This window comes from Carlito syrichta, unplaced genomic scaffold (assembly GCF_000164805.1).
Source record: "Carlito syrichta isolate Samal-C Ts95f unplaced genomic scaffold, Tarsius_syrichta-2.0.1 Scaffold315412, whole genome shotgun sequence".
Lineage (NCBI taxonomy): Eukaryota > Metazoa > Chordata > Mammalia > Primates > Tarsiidae > Carlito > Carlito syrichta.
In genome coordinates, this window is record NW_007259508.1 from 325909 (window position 1) to 343993 (window position 18085).

General features: G+C 50.2%; 1 protein-coding gene across 3 annotated transcripts in view; it reads right to left on the reverse strand.

The window, feature by feature from the left end:
- Nucleotides 1–228: 228 nt before the first annotated feature.
- Nucleotides 229–18085, reverse strand: part of SUGP2 (SURP and G-patch domain containing 2) — a 36091-nt gene continuing 18234 nt past the window's right edge. For 2 of the 3 annotated variants that reach the window (XM_021706313.1, XM_021706314.1), the window contains exons 7-11: nucleotides 13261–13754; nucleotides 9836–9897; nucleotides 4387–4523; nucleotides 3004–3124; nucleotides 229–474 (exon numbers count right to left, since the gene is read on the reverse strand). In XM_021706313.1, coding sequence (XP_021561988.1) covers nucleotides 3004–3124; nucleotides 4387–4523; nucleotides 9836–9897; nucleotides 13261–13754 — 814 coding nt within the window. In that variant the 3' untranslated portion in view covers nucleotides 229–474. Of the gene's footprint in view, nucleotides 2418–3003; nucleotides 3125–4386; nucleotides 4524–9835; nucleotides 9898–13260; nucleotides 13755–18085 lie in introns of all 3 variants that reach the window. The other variant, XM_008072795.2, reaches the window with a different exon arrangement.

Here is an 18085-nt window from a genome sequence, read left to right on the forward strand (position 1 = left end):
CTCAGCCTTCCAAGTAGCAGGAACTACAGGCACGCACTACCACGCCTGGCTCATTTTTGATTTATTGTAGAGACGAGGTTTCGCCAAGTTGCCCAGGAGGGTCTCAAACCCATGGGCTCAGGCAACCCACTCGCCTTGGCCTCCCAAAGTGCTGGGATGACAGGCTGAGCCACCGAGCCCAGCCAACTGGTCTGATCTTAAAAACTCATCAGTGGAGACCAAGGAAAATTGGGTTTCCTCTACATTTATTGCAACTGCTAAGTGATTAACAACATTCACAAGTTCTTAGATTTAGAAAACAAAACTTCCATTTTGTAACATCACAAATGTCTTCTAGGCTTTACCAAGAACCCAAAACACTAACATTCTCTAAGTGATTTCCAGTGACGGAAACAAGCCAGAGACAGTAAGCACCCAGAGTGGTCAGTTAGCACTTTCCGGATGCCTGTCGTCCTCTCTGGAGGGACCCTGGAACTAGAATGACAGAAAAGACACTGTGACTCTGACACGGCTGTGCCACTACACATCACACTTGACGCAACGCCCTACAGAGCAGCCTTTGCGGAGAGCAAGGGCAGCCCTGGTGGAGGGCGGGCACACAGGGCCAGAGGCAGCATCTTGTCCACGGCCCCACGCCCCCAAGCTCCCGGGAACACCTTCACCGCCCCGACGTGGAATCCACCGCAAAGGCGTCCTCTGAGTGTTTAGGGGACTTTCTAGGCTCAGAAGTAGGTGCTCCCTTTGATGCCTGCCAAGGCCTCCCAGAAACCATCTCCGCTCAAACCGGGCTGTCGCCAGGAGTGGCAGGAGGCTGCAGGGCGGCCACACGCTGGGAGTTCCTAGAGCACTGAACTTGTTCACAGACGAAAGTGGAGAGTCAACAACGAACACGCTGGGCCCACACACGCCCAGTGGTCAGAGAATGCTGGAGAGAAGGAGCTCCATCTGTGCTGAGGTATGTGCCTCACTCGGGGCCAATGGGGTGAGCCCTGTTCTCAGAGCACCGTCCATTCACCTGACCTTTTGGGCAACATGGAGACTGTTGGAAGGGTCAGCAAGGAAAGAAGATGAACCCCCGGACATGTGGTTCTCGCTAAACCAGCGGCACCCCGGCCCCCAATAGGCTAACTCATATGAGAGTCAGTTTGCAACCCGAGGTCTGTCCTCAGTGCCGCCACCTCCATAAAGATATACCTGCTGCCAAAGCAACAGAAGTGACAGGAAGCAGGCAGAGCCCCAGGGCTGTGGTACCGCTGGTGACAGGGGCTCAGACAGACCAGGTGGAACCCCAAGAGCTGGGACCACAGCCTGGGAGGTCTGCAGCTTAAAGAAAGCAAGGAATTCTTGACAGCCATCACAGCGGCACTTCCCCTCTGCTCTGTGGCTTACACCTAAACCATCGCTATGGTCCCATCCTGGAGTGCAGGCAGGACTGGGAGGTTCCCAGATATCAGCACATCCGTACAACCTCAGCCCCACTGCTTCATGAAGAAGAGCTGAGACTCTCGAGTGTGGCTGCAAGCAGTGGAGCACGGGGGTCTAGAAGGGTGGCGGCCACATATCCCAAGACAGCAAACAGCTGCAGCCAGAGCCCATGAGAAGCATGCACTTCCCCCAAAGGCTGTAAGACAGCGCCTCCCATGGCCACACGTGCCACACATGGAGCATTTTACTGGGCTTACAAGCCTGCCCCTTTGTCGGGAAGGCACCGTATGTGGTTTTAAAAAGAACCAAACTGCAGTTTGCTTACATTGTGGATGCTGAAGAGACCAATACATTTCTGCAGTTTTGTGGATTTAACCTTACTCCCCACCAAGCAGAGCTACACTACACTGCTGCTAACATGTCGTCAGCCTCTCAGGATGAATTTAGGAGATGAGATGCCATTACTGACATGTTCATCAAATCAAGTGTCTCAAACGTTTAGAGAGCTTCAGAGCTCTGGGCCCAAAGTGCAGACGTGGCAATTACTGATTTATCTTCTCAGTACAGACTCTGGAGAACAGTGGGAAACACCCCCTGCACTTACTTCTGCATCACTAACAGAACACCACTGGAGAGCAATGGCCCCTTGGACTGGAACACCAGCCAGAGCGCTTGCCCTCAGCACCTACAGGCCGAGGAGCCCTCAGGGGCAGCGCACCTTCTGAAGAGGAACCAGGACAGACTTGAAAGGAACTTGCTGCCACAAGCAGGTGGAAGAGACCGGAAAGGCAAAAGCACATGGGAAATGGTGCATTCTTTTTTAGAGAAAGAAAAGCTAGTGAAACCTCCGCCCCAGAGACTGCAGAGACGCTTGTTTGCATGTACACACCAAACCGTACGTGGGCACTGGCTCCGGGCAGGTCCAGGGCAGGGATGATGTTTTAAGGGTAATTGCTGCTTCAAGGTTTAGCTTTCTCATCAGTGGTTTTGATCTATTCAGGAAGAGAATGGTTCTGTTCAAAACTGAGTTGGAAATGATGGGTGGGAAGGGCAGCTAAAAAGAGAGTAGAAAGAGGGGGTATTTATCGGCCCGAGGACCTGCAGGAGGAGGAGGACGCGGAGACCCTCAGAGCGGGACGCAGCCAGCTGCCACTCCCTGCAGCAGCCTCTGCATTTGCTCTTGCACTTGCACGCCAGCAAGGCCCTGCGGACTCCAGAACAGCCTGCTTACTAGTCGTATTGTGTGGAGGAGGCCCTCATCTCTGAGAGGAAACCTGAGCAAGGAGGGGCCAGAGGCAGCCTGTTTTTACACGTGCATCCGCGGAGCCCGGACAGAAGCTGCATGGGGCAGGCTGTGCAGGCCGTATGCCACTGTGCTTGGCTAGCATGAGGCTTGCCCCTTCAGCAAACCTGGAGGCAGGCATGAAGTGGGACACAGCTGCATCCAAGGACACTTGTTTCCCTCACAGAATTTTGTGGGGTTTTTTGGGTGGTATTTTGATGGCTGTTTTTGGGGGAGTTGGGAGCATCAGCTTTCTGGGGGAAAAGTCTCTGCATGTCAGTGGCTCCTGAACATACCTATTTGCTGGCCCGTTTGTGTCTGTACATCTGCATCATCCTCTGTCGGAACACGTCGAAGGTGTCTTCCTTGTGCTCCTGCCCATCGGCACCTAGCCCTTCCCCTTCTGAGGCGGTACCCCTAGGGAGTGAAATGGAGAGTCAGGTGTGCACCTGAGCCAGGGCTTGGCGCACCAAGAGCTGCATGCAGGCACGAGCGAGCTGTGAGATGCAGGTTCTTGGGACACACGACAGAGACATCTGAGAAAGGGAAAATCAGGACATGACACAGTGGAAACAAGGGATACTCACCCAGAAGTGCTGGCTCTCTGAAGGGGTACCCCAAAGGCCCTGATTACTGCAGATACCTTACCACAGGGGCTACATTCAGTGTTAAATAAAATGCCTGCTGGATGTTATTAACAAGTTTTAAGAAACTCTGACTGAGCTGGGCTCGGTGGCTCAACCTATAATCCCATGCCTTTGAGAGGCCGAGGTGAGTGGATTGTCTGAGCCCGTGGGTTCGAGATCCGCCTGGGCAACTTAACGAGGCGTCATCTCTACAATAAAATCAAAACGAGCCGGGCATGGTAGCACGTGCCTGTAGTTCCACCTACTTGGAAGGTTGAGGTGGAAGGATCACCGGAGCCCAGCAGGTCGAGGCTGCGGTGGCCGGGAGCGGCCACTGCACTCTGGTCTGGGTGACAGAGTGACTCCGACTCAAAACAAAAAACAAAAAAAAACAAAAAAAACTCTGGCTGGCCTGATATGGATTCTTAGGAAAGGAAAAGTGGTTCCAGGCTAAAACTACCGAGAAATACCACTTGGCCACAACAAAAAATGTGGCCAAAATGATCTGGGCTGAGAAACTGGATGACTACATAGCTAGGTGTGGTGGCTCACACTAGTCATCCCAACACTTTGGGAGGCTGAGGCGAGAGGACTGCTTGAGCTCAGGGGTTTGAGACCAGCCTGGGCAACTTGGCGAGACCTTGTCTCTACAACAAATCAAAAAATTAGCTGGGTGTCGTGGCATGTGCCTGTAGTTCCAGCTACTTGGAAAGTTGAGGCAGAAGGATCACCTGAGCACAGCAAGTCAAGGCTACGGTGGCCGTAAGCGTGCCACTGCACTCCAGCCTGGGCAATAGACTGAGACTCTGACTCCAAAAAAAAAAAATGTCTAAACAAGGACAGAAAGGAGCCCTGTAAACACCTACATTGTGTAAATGATCAGCATTTCATCTAAAGACTCCTTTTGTATAAAAAAAAAAAAAAACAACACAAAACAAGCACACAACTACCAGCCTCACGCTATCTTTACCACAGGGGAACAAAGAATCAGGCTGCAGGTCAAAGGACTGAGGTCCCAAGCCCGCCCACCCAGGCCGAACGCCTGCTGCGTACACACTGATGGGCTCCCGGATGCCCTTCCCGAGGGAGCCCAGGCCGTGGCCTTCCTTCCAGCCCATCTTCTGCAGCATCTGGAAGCCCAGGTTCTTGTCGGTAAGCTTCTGCTGGGTGAAGTCCAAGTCCTTGGGTTTCTGAGGAGAGAGAAGAGTCCAGGCATGTGGGCCGCAGGGAGTGCCTGGAGCAATGGGTCTGCCTCAGGCTGTGCCTAGACCACCCACCAATGCCCTTCCAACTCCCAATGCCCTCCTGACTTCCCAAATACTCTGTTCACCTTCCCAGTCCCCTGTAACATCCTGGGTGAAGTGGGATTTTTTTTGAGTTGGAGTCTCACTCCATCATCTAGGCTGGAGTGCAGTGGCATGCTCACGGCTGCCCCAGTGTAGACCTGCTGGGCTCAGGCGATTCTTCTGCTTCAGCCTTACAAGTAGCCAGAACTACAGGCGTGTGCTATCATGCCCAACTAATTTTTTTATTGATTTGTTGTAGAGACGGGGTCTTACCAAGTTGCCCAGGCTGTTCTCGAACATGTGAGCTCAGGCAATCCCTTTACCTCGGCCTCCCAGAATGCTGGGATTATAGGCTTAAGCCACCGCGCCTGGCCTGGAGTGGGATTTCTATAGTTCAGAGGTCACCAGCCTGAAATTTCCCCACAGACTGGAACCTCAGGTGTGGTGGTTCTCATTCCTGTCTTCAGGAACCACTACAGTCCTGGTGCTAAGACTGGGAGAAAAACCTGCAAGGGAATGACAGGTCTTGGGACCAAGGTATCACTGAGAAGAGCCCTGAGTGGAGACCTGGATAAAGAGGTGTGGCCCTGTGATGATCAACTGGTATACTCCAAGGTGGGGGCACCAGGGCACAGTCCTGAAGGCAGAAGATCAGACAGTGGGTGAGAATTAGCTGACCACCCTCTACTGCTTTGTTTACTCCTGGGTTGCCTGCCTGTCTCTGTCGTAAGGATTGGGCTCTACTTGGACATTGGGGTCAGTGTCCAGCACACAGCAGACCACGCTGAGAGCTGGTGCAGCTGAGAAGGGTCCCATAAGTGGTAGGGAGGCTCAGCATCTCCATGAGACTAGATGGAGGTCTGGGGGTAGATGGGCCCCTGGGGCCTCGGGAGGAGGAGCTTACTCAGCTCTAGGGAAGGACTTTCCACTCATGAATATTTATGCGCACTCCCTGTGTAAGGGAACCAAGCTGGGCAGCCTAGGACTCTGCCCTAGGTTTCTTTTTATTGGGTCCTGAGGAGTCAACTTGATGTGTTTTCTTGTTTCAAATTTCATTATAAATTTTATATTACAGATGGTCTCACTCTGTTGCCCAGGCTGATCTCAAACTGGCTTCAAGTGATCCTCTTGCTCTGGCCTCCCAAAGTGTTGGGATTACAGGCGTGAGCCACCATACCCAGCCTTGATGTATTTCTTAAAATTTTTTAGAGATGGGGTTTTGCTATGTTGCCCAGGCTGCTCTCCAACTCCCGGGCTCAAGTGATCCTCGCACTTCAGGTTCCTGAGCAGCTGGGACTATAGGCATTCACCAACCACCTCAGAGACCTGCCCTATCATATCATGCGGGCCTTACAAGGTGCAGTTCAGTCAAAGGACAAACCTCCTCTGGCTGCTGCCATGGAGAGGCCCAGGAATCAGCTTCCACAATGTTAGGGGCGCACAGGGGAGGCACTCCAGAGACAAAGAGCTTGGAGGAGACAGGGCAGAAAAGGCTGGGCTTGGGTGACCCAGCACCCACCTCTGGGGGCAGAGAGGAAAGGGAGGAGGGAGGAGTCAGGAGGGAGAAAGGGAGGGAGGAAAAAGGGAGCGAGTGCTGCCATGAGGAGGGTCTGGGCCTCTGGGCCTCTTGGGCCTCAGTGTTCTCCCCCTAGATGGGGACAAAATAACCTGAAAAGGTGCCAAGAATTCAACACAAAGCAAGGCGTCAGGGCCCAGAAGTCAATACCACAAAAGATGGCATGCTGACATGCGAGACGAAAGAAGCAGCCTCAGGTCTCTCTGACCTCCCTCCTGTCCCTCTGTTCTTCCCAAAGCACAAGAGGACTCTGCTCTCTGAAGTTCCCTTATCTACCCAGAAATTGGACCTACCAAAGAGTGCCTTCCATCCCTTCCCCAAAATGTCATTAACCAGAGAAGATTAAAACTCATAGCACAGAGGAAGAGGTGGTACATTAAACACCATGCCTGGAACCAAGACTGTTGGCTGCTCTCCGACTGCGTTCAATTCCTAGCAAGAATCACTCCCAAGACATCTGGGAGTCAGTCACCTCTCCTAGGATCACTGGCTTCGCCTCTAAAATTGCCTGCAGGCCCCCAGCCGCCCTCTCCCCTATGAAAAGGGTAGTAAGCTTCAACTATCTGGCCCTTGAGTTTTCATTTGGCTCTTGTGCTTAGGGCATGATAATATATTAGTAAATCTTTTGTTGTTGTTGTTAATCTGTCTATTGTCAATTCATTTCAACAGACTTAGACTTGAACCTTCAGGGGAGAAGAACATGCTCTTTACCCCTTCAGAGGCACCCCCTAAGGGGTGTGTGTATGCATTTATATGCATCTGTGAGTGTGTGTGTAAGTTATTCATCACAGGAGGGGGGGCAGGGGAGAAGGGGTGCACACAACATCAATAAAGGTGCCTGATTTCAAACCAGGTGAAGTGGGAACCAAAGGGAGGCCCAAACTTTACCTGTACAATGACCACATATGTACCTAACCCTGAATTGTACTCCACATCTTTAAAATTAAAAATAAATAAATAAGTTACTCATCACAGGCAGCCCCTTCATGCTGGCATGAGGTGGTGTCAGTAAGACATGTGGACAGAAGCCTCTCGGCAGGAAGGGAGGAGCTATATTGCTGGCTGGGACAGGACAGAGGGGACACAGCAATGCAAAGACATTGGCAGGCCAGGGGAACACCGCACAGAAGCTGCCACACTGGGAGGCCACGTGCCACCAAAAGTGGCCTAGAGAACAGAGGAGGCAGAACCCGCCAGCTGAGATGAGATATAGGAGGACATGCAGAGCCTGGGCCCCAGGATGGAGGAGGGGCAAGATGGGGGACAGGATGGCCATGGAGGCCAGGGCTTCCTAAATGGCAGGCCTGTACCTTTCCCCTTCAGGCTGCTTGGGGGTACAGTGGGAGGAACAGGAGTTGTTTCAGCCGGGGAGGATCTTTGTGAACGTTCAGTGTGCGCTGAACAAATAACAATGTCTGGGTCCCTAGAGAGCTGAAGGAAAGATGGGTTTGTGGCTGGGCTGAGTGAGCACAGAAGAGAGTTGTGCCACCAGGCCTTATCTTGCCCCATCTGCAGTCACTGGCAGGGAGGGCAGGTGCAGAGACCCAAGGAGAGAGCAGCATTTGCAGGACGCTCACCAGGAATCAGGTTATATTTAATCCCCACGGAACCTCCTACCTGCAGGCCAGGTGTGGCTGTTCCATTTTACAGACACAAACTCATAGGTTATAAGCCAAGGTTACAAAACCGATTGGTGGTAAGGCTGAGCTTGAATCCAGCTGTGCCTGACTCCAAGGCCCAGTGGCCCCTTCACCCGGCTGTGCCCTCACCCAGGCCACACAAAGGGGAACTGGGTGCCAGTTCAGCTTAAAACCCAGCATACCAGTCAGGGCCATGAGCTCCAGACTCAGGAAGGTCCTTCTTCCTTGCTGTAGCTGGGTTCAGACTGACCTGGGCTGCTCTAGAAGGGGTCTGTCTGACATCAGCAGAGCAACCCTGCCCAGCTCCCTGACCCCCGTCGTTGACCACTAAGGACCAGTGAAGCCTCCCGCCTGGCCTCACCTGCTCCCGGCAATGTATGCCCCCGCTATCTGGAGAGTACCCACCCCCTTCCCATGACCTGCCCCCACATTGGCAAATGCCAGCTCCATCCTAACTTCCCAGGCTGACCGCCTTGGGGTTTCCTGGACGCTTGGCTTTCACTCTTCCACGCCCAGCCCACCAGAGAGCCCCCTAACGCCACCTTCACCCCTCCTTGTCACTTCCTCATGTCCTGGGCCAACTGCCCTAAGTCTGAGCCTCCTCCTGGCTCCCCCACTCGGCCCAGGTCCCTGCCCCACACAGGCTGCTTTCCACCAGTGATCTTGTCTTCTGCCTAAGCCCCCAGCACAGGTCCCTGAAGGCCTCCCACAGAGACGGGGTCACGATGCTGACACCCGTCTAGGTTCTGCATGACCTGCAGCACCCCCTCCACTTGTCATTTCTTTTTTTTTGTTTTTGAGTCGGAGTCTCACTCTGTCGCCCAGGCTGTAGTGCAGTGGCCGCTTCTGGCCACCGCAGCCTCGACCTGCTGGGCTCCGGCGATCCTTCCGTCTCAGCCTTCCGAGTAGCCGGAATTACAGGCGCGCGCTACCACGCCCGGCTGATTTTTTGATTTAATGTAGAGATGAGGTCTCGCCAAGTTGCCCAGGCGGGTCTCGAACCCACGGGCTCAGGCAGTCCACTCACCTCAACCTCCCAAGGCGCGGGATTACAGGCTGAGCCACCGAGCCCGGCTTTGTCATTTCACTTCTGCCACAATGGCCTCTTGCTGCCCTGGGCCTCTGCCCAGGCTGTGCCCTCCCCAGATCGCCACATGGCTCCTCACCTCCTCCAAGCCTGTGCCAAAGTCACCGGCCAGGGGACCTTCCTGATTTGATACCCTGATTTATCCCCCACTACAGCTGACTCCATCTTACTTCCCCCTCCCCTTCACTTGCTTCTCTCAGCCCACAGCACCCTGATGACCCTCTGCCCATTTCTGAGTCCCAGTCGGCCCTGCTCACTGCTGCCCCGGGTAAACAGTCAGGGCCTGGCACACAGGAGGTGCACTCTCTGCACCGCAATTAGCCTCCTAAGCTTGAACTTCTTCACAGCTGAGACATCATGCTCACCTCTCAAATCCCACTGCACACATCAGGCCTTACACAGCTGGGCCATTACACTCCTATGCTTTGGGCAAAGGCAAGACAGTTTTAAAAATGTCGCCAGAGAAAACTCTGTTGTGCTTCAGACATTAACACCTCAGTGTGAAATAGAGTGCAGCTTATTTTATTTATTTATTTATTGAGTTGGAGTCTCACTCTGTCGCCCAGACTGGAGTGCAGTGGCCGCTCCCAGCCACCGCAGCCTCAACCTGCTGGGCTCTGGCGATCCTTCCGCCTCAGCCTTCTGAGTAGCTGGAACTACAGGCACGCGCTACCACGCCCGGCTAATTTTTGATTTATTGTAGAGATAAGGTCTCGCCAAGTTGCCCGGGCAGGTCTCGAACCAGCGGGCTCAGGCAATTCACTCACCTCGGCCTCCCAAAGCGCGGGATTACAGGCTGAGCCACTGAGCCCGGCTGAGTGTAGCTTAATTACAAGCTGTGGTATCCTTTAAAACTGCAACAAACTCCGACCAACTTCCACCTGAGTGAGGACTCACAAATGATTAAGCTCACCTTCTTTTTGGACATGGGACGACCCCGAGGTCTGTCATAGGCGATTCGAACTGGCTCATGGACTGGAAGACAAAAGAAAGATATACATACACGCACACTCTTTCCCCAAGTTACTCAGCAAGAGACTGAATTGCAGAGTCTTGGCTAACAGCCCTTCTGATGATGATAGGTGCCCTATGCCCGGCATGGCAGCCGCTGGGCCCCAGCTCCTCTCAGGAATGGCCTTGACACATGGAGCAAGCACAGGGCTGGCACATCCAGAAGAGGTGGAGAAGGGCTCACTGAGGGTGCTTCACCTTGGAAAAGGATACTCAAACCCAAGACTCCCTACATTTATAACAGAAGACCTGATCCATGGATTATTTTCCATGACTACAGGAACATATCCTGCTTCAATAAATGAACTATTTTCAATGCAATGCTCTCCTACTTTATCCGCAGTTATCCCCATGGTAAAAAATTAAAGTCTACCCAGAACTCTCTAATTAAAAACTATGCTTCTCATACAGAGCAACAAATCACATTATTATTGAGTTTGATATGGAGGCCAGTTATTGTCTGTCCATATTGCCACACCCCTAGAGGAGAGCATAGCAAGGGTTTGAATGCTCCTGTATATACCCACATTCCTGAGAGTTAACAAGAGGTGTACTTCCTCTTGTCTCCTCTGCACTCCCAGTAAGTAACTGCAAAGAATCCTTAACTTCCCTGAAGACTGTGTCCAATTAACTGAGAGATGTAAATTCCTGTTTACTCCCTTTTCTTAGTAGTCACAGGTTTGAATAATATAGTATCAAGGTAACTGTAAGTCTTGTGATTTGGATAACTTTTGCGTATAACACGCAGTAATGTATGATGTCTTAGGCCTTGTTAACTCCCTTTACTCTATGGCAAGCCTGATTTAATGCTTCTGCCAGGTGTTACTGATAAGAAGCTGTGAAGGCTGGGTGCAGTGGCTCACACCTATAATAACAGCACTTTGGGAGGCCAAGGTGAGAGGACTGCCTAAGCACATCGGTTCGAGACCAGCCTGGGCAACTTGGTGAGAGCTCATCTCTACAATAAATCAATAAAATGAGCCGAGTGCGTTGGTGCATGTCTGTAGTTCCCAGCTACCTGGAAGGCTGAGAAGGAAGGATCGCCTGAGCCCAACAGGTCGAGGTTGCAGTGGCTGTAAGAGTGCCACTGCACTCCAGCCCGGGTGACAGAGTAAGATTCCAAAAAAAAAAAAAAGGTTGTGAGGTATCTCTGGTAACCAGTTCTAGGAAATGTGGACCATAAATGTCATTATTAACAAAATGCAGCTGTGACTTAAGTTCCATACAATGCTCTGCTAGTCACATAATCAATGTATAGGTACCAACAACTCTGAGCTTACAAAAGCAGACTGTAAAACTTGAAGGGTGAGCAGAACCATTTCACAAAGGCCAGAAGCCTGGCTCTGCTTGCTGGATTCAAATTCAGAAATAAACCTCTTTCTACCAGTTTCCTGCCCCTTGATTTACTGGTGCCGAGAGTAGGAGCCGAGCATTACTAAGACTCTAACAAGTTGGGAGTCTGTCGCTCAGGCTGGAGTGCAGTGGCACAACCATAGCTCACTGCAGCCTCAACCTCCTGGGCCCAGGTGATCCTTCCACCTCAGCCTCCTGAGTAGCTGGGACTACAGGCACACACTACCATGCCCCGCTAATTTGCAAAACATTTTGTAGAGACAAAATCTCACTATGTTACCCAGGCTGGCCTCAAACTACTGGGCTCAAGCAAATATCTTGCCTCAGCCTCCCAAAGTGCTGGGACTACAGGTGTGAGCCATTACACCTAGTCTATTATTTTTTTGATAAAAGGGAGGCTGACAGGTCTGGTTTTGTCTTCTCAACCACCCAATCAAAGAACTGAGAGCTTCCAAGATAGAAATAAAGAACTCCACTTGCCCTCAAGAAGCATATATGTAGTAGCAAGCATGTTAATGTGCTATCCACCATCTATGAGGTGTCTTGAAGGATGTAAGGGTTGCGGAAGAACAGTTCGCAATTCCAAACCCTGACAACACCAAGGTTTCCAAACACAAACCATGGGGACGACAAGCAGGGGGAACTGTAGAGCCACTGTTGCCTATTAATGTGATGGTCTCCAAGACAGAAAACACATAGGCAACAGTTTGATGCAGCCCCACCATGGGCGCCACCTGCTCCAACAACATCATAAATAGGTTTTGCAGGCTGGTCTGAAGGTGGCGAGTTATCTCAATTGTTCACAGTCAGTTACAGCTTGAACTCCTTATTCTACTCTCTCCCCTTTTCTCACTATTGCACTTGACTGGTCTTAAAAAAAACAAAAAACAAAACCAAAAAAAAAGGCTTTGCAGCAGCAGACACACATGAGAAACACCACTTAACTGTCTAGAGACACCTCAGCCAGCAAGGGGGGCACATTGTTGGCCCCTCAAAAGGCTGCATGCAATACAATTCCATGTACAGACAGTCTAGAAAAGGCAGAGCCTCAGGCCCAGAAAAAAGTCAGTGGTTGCCAGGGCCAGATGGGGCAGGGACAAGCAACAAGAGACCCTTTTTTCCCCAGCTTTGCTGGACTGGTGGGTTCCTGCCTAAGTGCATTTGACAAAACTCAAACTGTCCACTTGAATGGGGTACATTTCACTGCTGGCAAACTGAACTTCAGGAACTCTGATCCTTCCCACAAGAAAGCAAGAGACAGCCACCCACCACCAAGGCAGGCAGAGCAGAGACAGGTCCTACTGACTGCCACCTGTGACCAGTCCCACCCCATTTCACATCAAACTGTCACAACACAAAGCAGGTATCACTACCTTGGATCTTCCAGGGGCTCAAAAGGCTGGCTACTCCCCCAGGTCATGGGAAGGAAAAAGGTTAAATGGCCCAGGTCCACTCCCTTCCGTGGTCAGGGATGCCCTGCCGAAACTGGGGCAATAAGAGGAATGCCTAGTAGCATGTGGAGCGCTAGAAGCTGCAGGCCAGCAAAGAAGCATCTTCTCAAAGCAATGACTTCAGGCCACCTGGAAATGTGAGTCTCACCTTTACATTTCTAAGTGGTATGTGAAACTATTTCAGAACTATTTTAGATTAAAAACGTAAAGCCATAGGACCCTGTGCTATGTTGGCTATCCAAGGGCACATCCACCCACAGACCCCTGGAGGCATGAGTTTTGGTTGGTGGGCAACAGAAGGTAGTGAAGGAATTTCCAGGAGGTGTCATCCTATGAGACTGTTGAGGTCACCAGGAAGGCTGGCAGGCATAATGAGAGGTCAGTCTTGCAGCTGAGCTGGGGCAAGGGCAGGTACATTCTTCACCTGATCAGGCAACATCCCTGTGTCCACTATCTTCCATAATCCACCAACCAAGAACTGTGTGTGTGTGTGGGGGGGCCATTCCAAGAGGTGGGCACTCACCTTTTGGCTCCTGGATGAGACACACTCTCTTGGGAGCTGGAATCATGCCAACTTTCAAGGACTTGCTGCTGATCCTTTTCCGGGGGAAGCAGGTGCCTGAGGAGGCCTGTGACAGGGCAGGGGCTCCTGCTGGGTCATCCTCGGCAGCCTCACTGGGGAGGCCATCAGCAGGGGAGCTGCCCTCAGAGCCTTCAGATTTGCGGGCCCCTCTGTGAACAGGGGCCTCCTCGCCCCCTTCCTCATCCTCTTCGTCCTCCTCGTCCTCCTCCTCAGGCATCACCTCTGGGCTTTCCGGCTCAGCCTCCTGTTGAGGGGGCTCATCCTCAAGCTCTCCCTCCCTTTCCACGTGGTCTGAGGGACTCTCCTGAGAATCCACACTTTCACAGCCAGCATGGAGGGTGAGTGGAGATGATGTGAAACAAATCGACGGGCACAGTTCAAACACTTTCTTCCGATAGAACTTGAAAGCGGAACTATTTTGGTCATGTAGAAACCTTGGATGTAGATGAAATAATGGGTTAACTAGAGGGAATCTCTGAACATTTTATTTGCTGAAACTGCCTGGGATGGATCCAACGAAGTTAAGGGTGGGACAATGGGATGAACAACCTGAACTCCTGCAGTTATGGTTGATGATATAGCTTCTCGGTGAGATATGCTTGAAGAATACTAGTACCTTAACAAGGGGCCAGAACTGAAGAGACCTGAATGCTTTTCAGGGGAGGGAGGTGGAGGAACGAGGTATGCGGGATGACCTGGGAACATGCTGGAACAGAGATCCGGCCTGGGCTCCACCTCACCCTTTCTGGTTATTTCACTGGCCACTGGGTCTTCACGTGCCCATTTTGGTTCTCTAGTTTTTCCCACACTCCCAGGTATAAGAAGCATGGAAAGATGCCAGCAGACACTGTCCAGAAGCTGCTGGAACATGCATACCACAGAGCTATGGGATATCCCCAGAGGAGGGCCCATCACCTGCAAAGTAGCTTTATGGACACGGCGATGAGGCTCCTCTGCACCTTCCAAGTCTGGCAGCCACCCGGACCTGTAACCTCAGCTGTGGGGCTATGGCTGGTATGAGATACTTCAAACACTCCCGGAGGCACCAAAGTCCACTTGGACCAGAGGAAAGACAGTCCTTATTCTTGGATAGGGCAACTCAATCTCATAAAGGTGTCAATTCTCCCCTAATCAGTGTATAAATAAATCACAATAAAAGCAAATTTTTCTGTATCAGTGCAAGATGAATTTGAAATCCATAAAGAAAAATATGCAAGCATATTTGGGAAAACTCTGAACAAGACCAATAAGGGGTTCTGGTCCCACCAAATACTACCAGATGCCATAAAGCCTTGCGGTCCATAACACAGTTAAACAGTATAGGGGTCCATGACACAGACCAAGGGAATGGAATAGAAATACCAGAAACAGTATTGATGAAGGTGGCCTCTCAAACTACCGCAAAAAATGGGGTCTTTTTAATGAATGGTATGGGAACAACTGCACAGCTTTTTGGAAAAATATTTGAATTAGATCCATACTTTATCCTCTGTGCCTGGAAAACCTTGACACAGACTGGGGATCTAACTGTAAAAAAACAAAGCCATACCAGTTCTATAAGAAAATATGTCTTTGTCTTTACAAGCTGAGTTTGGGGAAATTCCATGACTCAATATCCAGGTGTAATAAAAAAATAAATGAGTAAATATGACTACATAAAACACTTCTGAATCGCAAAACATACCAAAAGCAAAGTGAAAGATAAATGATAAAGTAGAGAAAAGTATATAAAATCAAGAAAGAAAAAGTTCAAAAACCTAATAGAGAAAAGGGCAAATTTAAAATAATGGACAAAAATAAAATATTTTTATTTCTTTTTTTTTTTGAATCAGAGTCTCACTCTGTCACCCAGGCTGGAGTGGAGTGGCATGCTCTCCGCCGCTGCATCCTTGACCTGCTGGGCTCAGGTGATCCTTCCGTCTCAGCCTTCCAAGTAGCCCAAGTACCTGGAACTACAGGCGTGCACCAACACCCGGCTTATTGATTGATTGATTGCAGAGACCAGGTTCTGCCATGTTTCCCAGGCTAGTCCTGAACCCGTGGGCTCAAGTAATTCTCTTGCCTTGGCCTCTCAAAGTGCTGGGATTACAGGAATGACCCATTGCAGCCAGCCAATAAATAAAAAAAATTAGTTGGGCGTGGTGGTGACCACCTATAGTTCTAGCTACTTGGAAGGCTGACACAGAAGGATCACCTGAGTCTAGCAGGCTGTGGTAGCCGTGAGTGTGTCACTACACTCCAGCCTGGGTAACAGAGGGAGACACTGACTCAAACGACAACAAAAACAAGTAAATAAATTACCCAATGAAAAAAGAAAGATCTTAACAGACACTACATTTAAGAAATATGGAGGCTGGGTGCGGTGGCTCATGCCTATAATCTCAGCATTTTGGGAAGCTGAGGTGAGAGGACTGCCTAAGCCCATGGGCTCGAGACTAGCCCGGGCAACTTGGCAAGACCTCATCTCTACAATAAATCAAAAAATTAGCTGGGCATGGTGTGTGTGCCTGTAGTTCTAGCTACTTGGAAGGCTGAGGCAGAAGAATCACTGAGCCCAGTAGGTCGAGGCTGCGGTGTCCCGTGAGCATGCCACTGCACTCCAGCTTGGGCGACAGAGTGAGACTCTGACTCAAAAAAAAAAAAAAAAGAAATATGGAAAGTGCATATTCACAAAGATGCTCTGTACCATTCGTCCTCTTTTTTATTTTTAAATTTTGTAGCGACAGGGTCTCACTATGTTGCCCAGGCTGGTCTCAAGTTCCTGGCCTCAAGCAATCCTCCCACCTCAGCCTCCCAAAGTGCTGGAATTACAGGCATGAGTCACCGCGCCTGGTTGACCATTAGACTTCAGAGAAACATAAGTAAGAGTCATAGCAGGGACCCGCCCCTCCCCAGTACACACTAGGATAGCTGACATTGAAAGACGGACAATATCAAGTGCTGACATAGGGAAAACCCAGAACTTTCATCCAGGCTGCTAAAAATGCAAAATGGTTCAGTTATTTTGGAAGACTGGCAGTTTCTTCAACATAGACCCTCCAAGGGAGTCAGATCCCCTGCCACAACCACCCCCAGTATTTAACTAAAAGAAATGAAGGCAGGTATCCATACAATGACTTTACACAAATGCCCACATTAGTTTTATTTGTAACTCCCAAACTAGAATCTCAAATTCCAACACCAGGTGGAGAGACAAGCCTTGCAATGGAATTCTACCTGTAATAAAAGGGAATGAACTATCAGCACAGGGAACAACACGGCTGAATCTGAATAGTTACACCAAGTATGAAGTCAGACTAAAGAAAATTACATACTGCATGATTCCATTGATACAAAATTCTAGAAAGTGCAAATTGATCTACAGTAACAGCTGGTGAGCAGTTGCCTAGGGAGGTGGGAGTGGTTGGGAAGAAGAAATGACAAGATGCCCGAGGAAACACCTGAGCCCAAGAGTTCGAGGGCAACCCCTTCAGGTCCCCCTCCCGCTGTGGGAGCTTATCTGTTCTCTCAATAAATCCTGCTTTCTCACTTTCCAGTTGTCTGTGTCCCTATTCTTCCTGGGCATGAGACAAAAACCTCAACCCTGAAGAGCTGCAACCAACACCATGAAAAAATAAATGTCTGTTGTTTAAGTTTAAAAAAAAAAAAAAAAAGGCTGAGGCGGAAGGATAGCAGGAGCCCAGCAGGTCGAGGATGCAGTGGCTGGGAGCGGCTACTGCACTCCGGTCTAAGTGATAGAGAGAGATTTCAACTCAAAAAAAAACAAGTTTGAGACCAGCCTGGGCAACACTGCAAGACCTTGTCTCTACCAAAATAAATAAATAAATAAATAAAATTAGCTGGGTGTAGCAGCATGCTATCTTGACTGCAGTGATGGTTTCATGGTGTACTTCTATAGGACACTTAAATATATGAAAAGATGTTTCACTCATAAGAAAAATGCAAACTAAGAAATAGAAGTTTCTCACTAATTCTCCTGGCTCAAAAGCACATTTAAGGGGATGGGCCCTCCCGGCGCTGCTAGGCATGCGGAGCCCCACAGGGACGAGAGTATGCATGGTCTAACAAAAATGTACTACCCTTGGGCCCAACAATCCCCCTTCCTGAAGATACCCAAGATTCTCTTCTGCTATGGTTTGAATATTTGTCCTCTCAAAAACTAATGTTGAAACTTCATCCCTAATGTGACTGGGTCATAAATTATTAATGGATTCACAGGTTATCATAGAGCAGGACAGATGAATTTGTAAGAGGAAGAGAAGGCTGGGCGCGGTGGCTCGCACCTGTAATCCTAGAAATTTGAGAGGCTGAGATGGGAGGATCGCTTAAGCCTAGGAATTCGAGATCAGCCTGGGCAACAGAGAGAGACGTTGTCTCTACAAAAAAAATAATAAAAATTAGCCGAGTGTGGTGGTGCATGCCTGCAGTCCTAGCTACTTGGGAGGCTGAAGTGGAAGGACCACCTGAGCCCAGGAGGTCAAGGTTGTGGTGAGTCATGACTGTGCTACTGCACTCTAGCCTGGGTGACAGAGACCCTGACTCAAACAAACAAAAAATGAAGAGAGACCTGAGCTGACATGATGAACTGCCTCATCACGTGATGTCCTGCATTGCCTCAGGACTCTGCAAAGTCCCCACCAGCAAGAAGGCTCTCACCAGACTCCAGAACTGTAAGAAATACATTTTGTAGCCAGGCTTGGTGGCTCAGCCTGTAATCCTGTGCTTTGGGAGGCTGAGGTGAGTGAATTGCCTGAGCCTGCGGGTT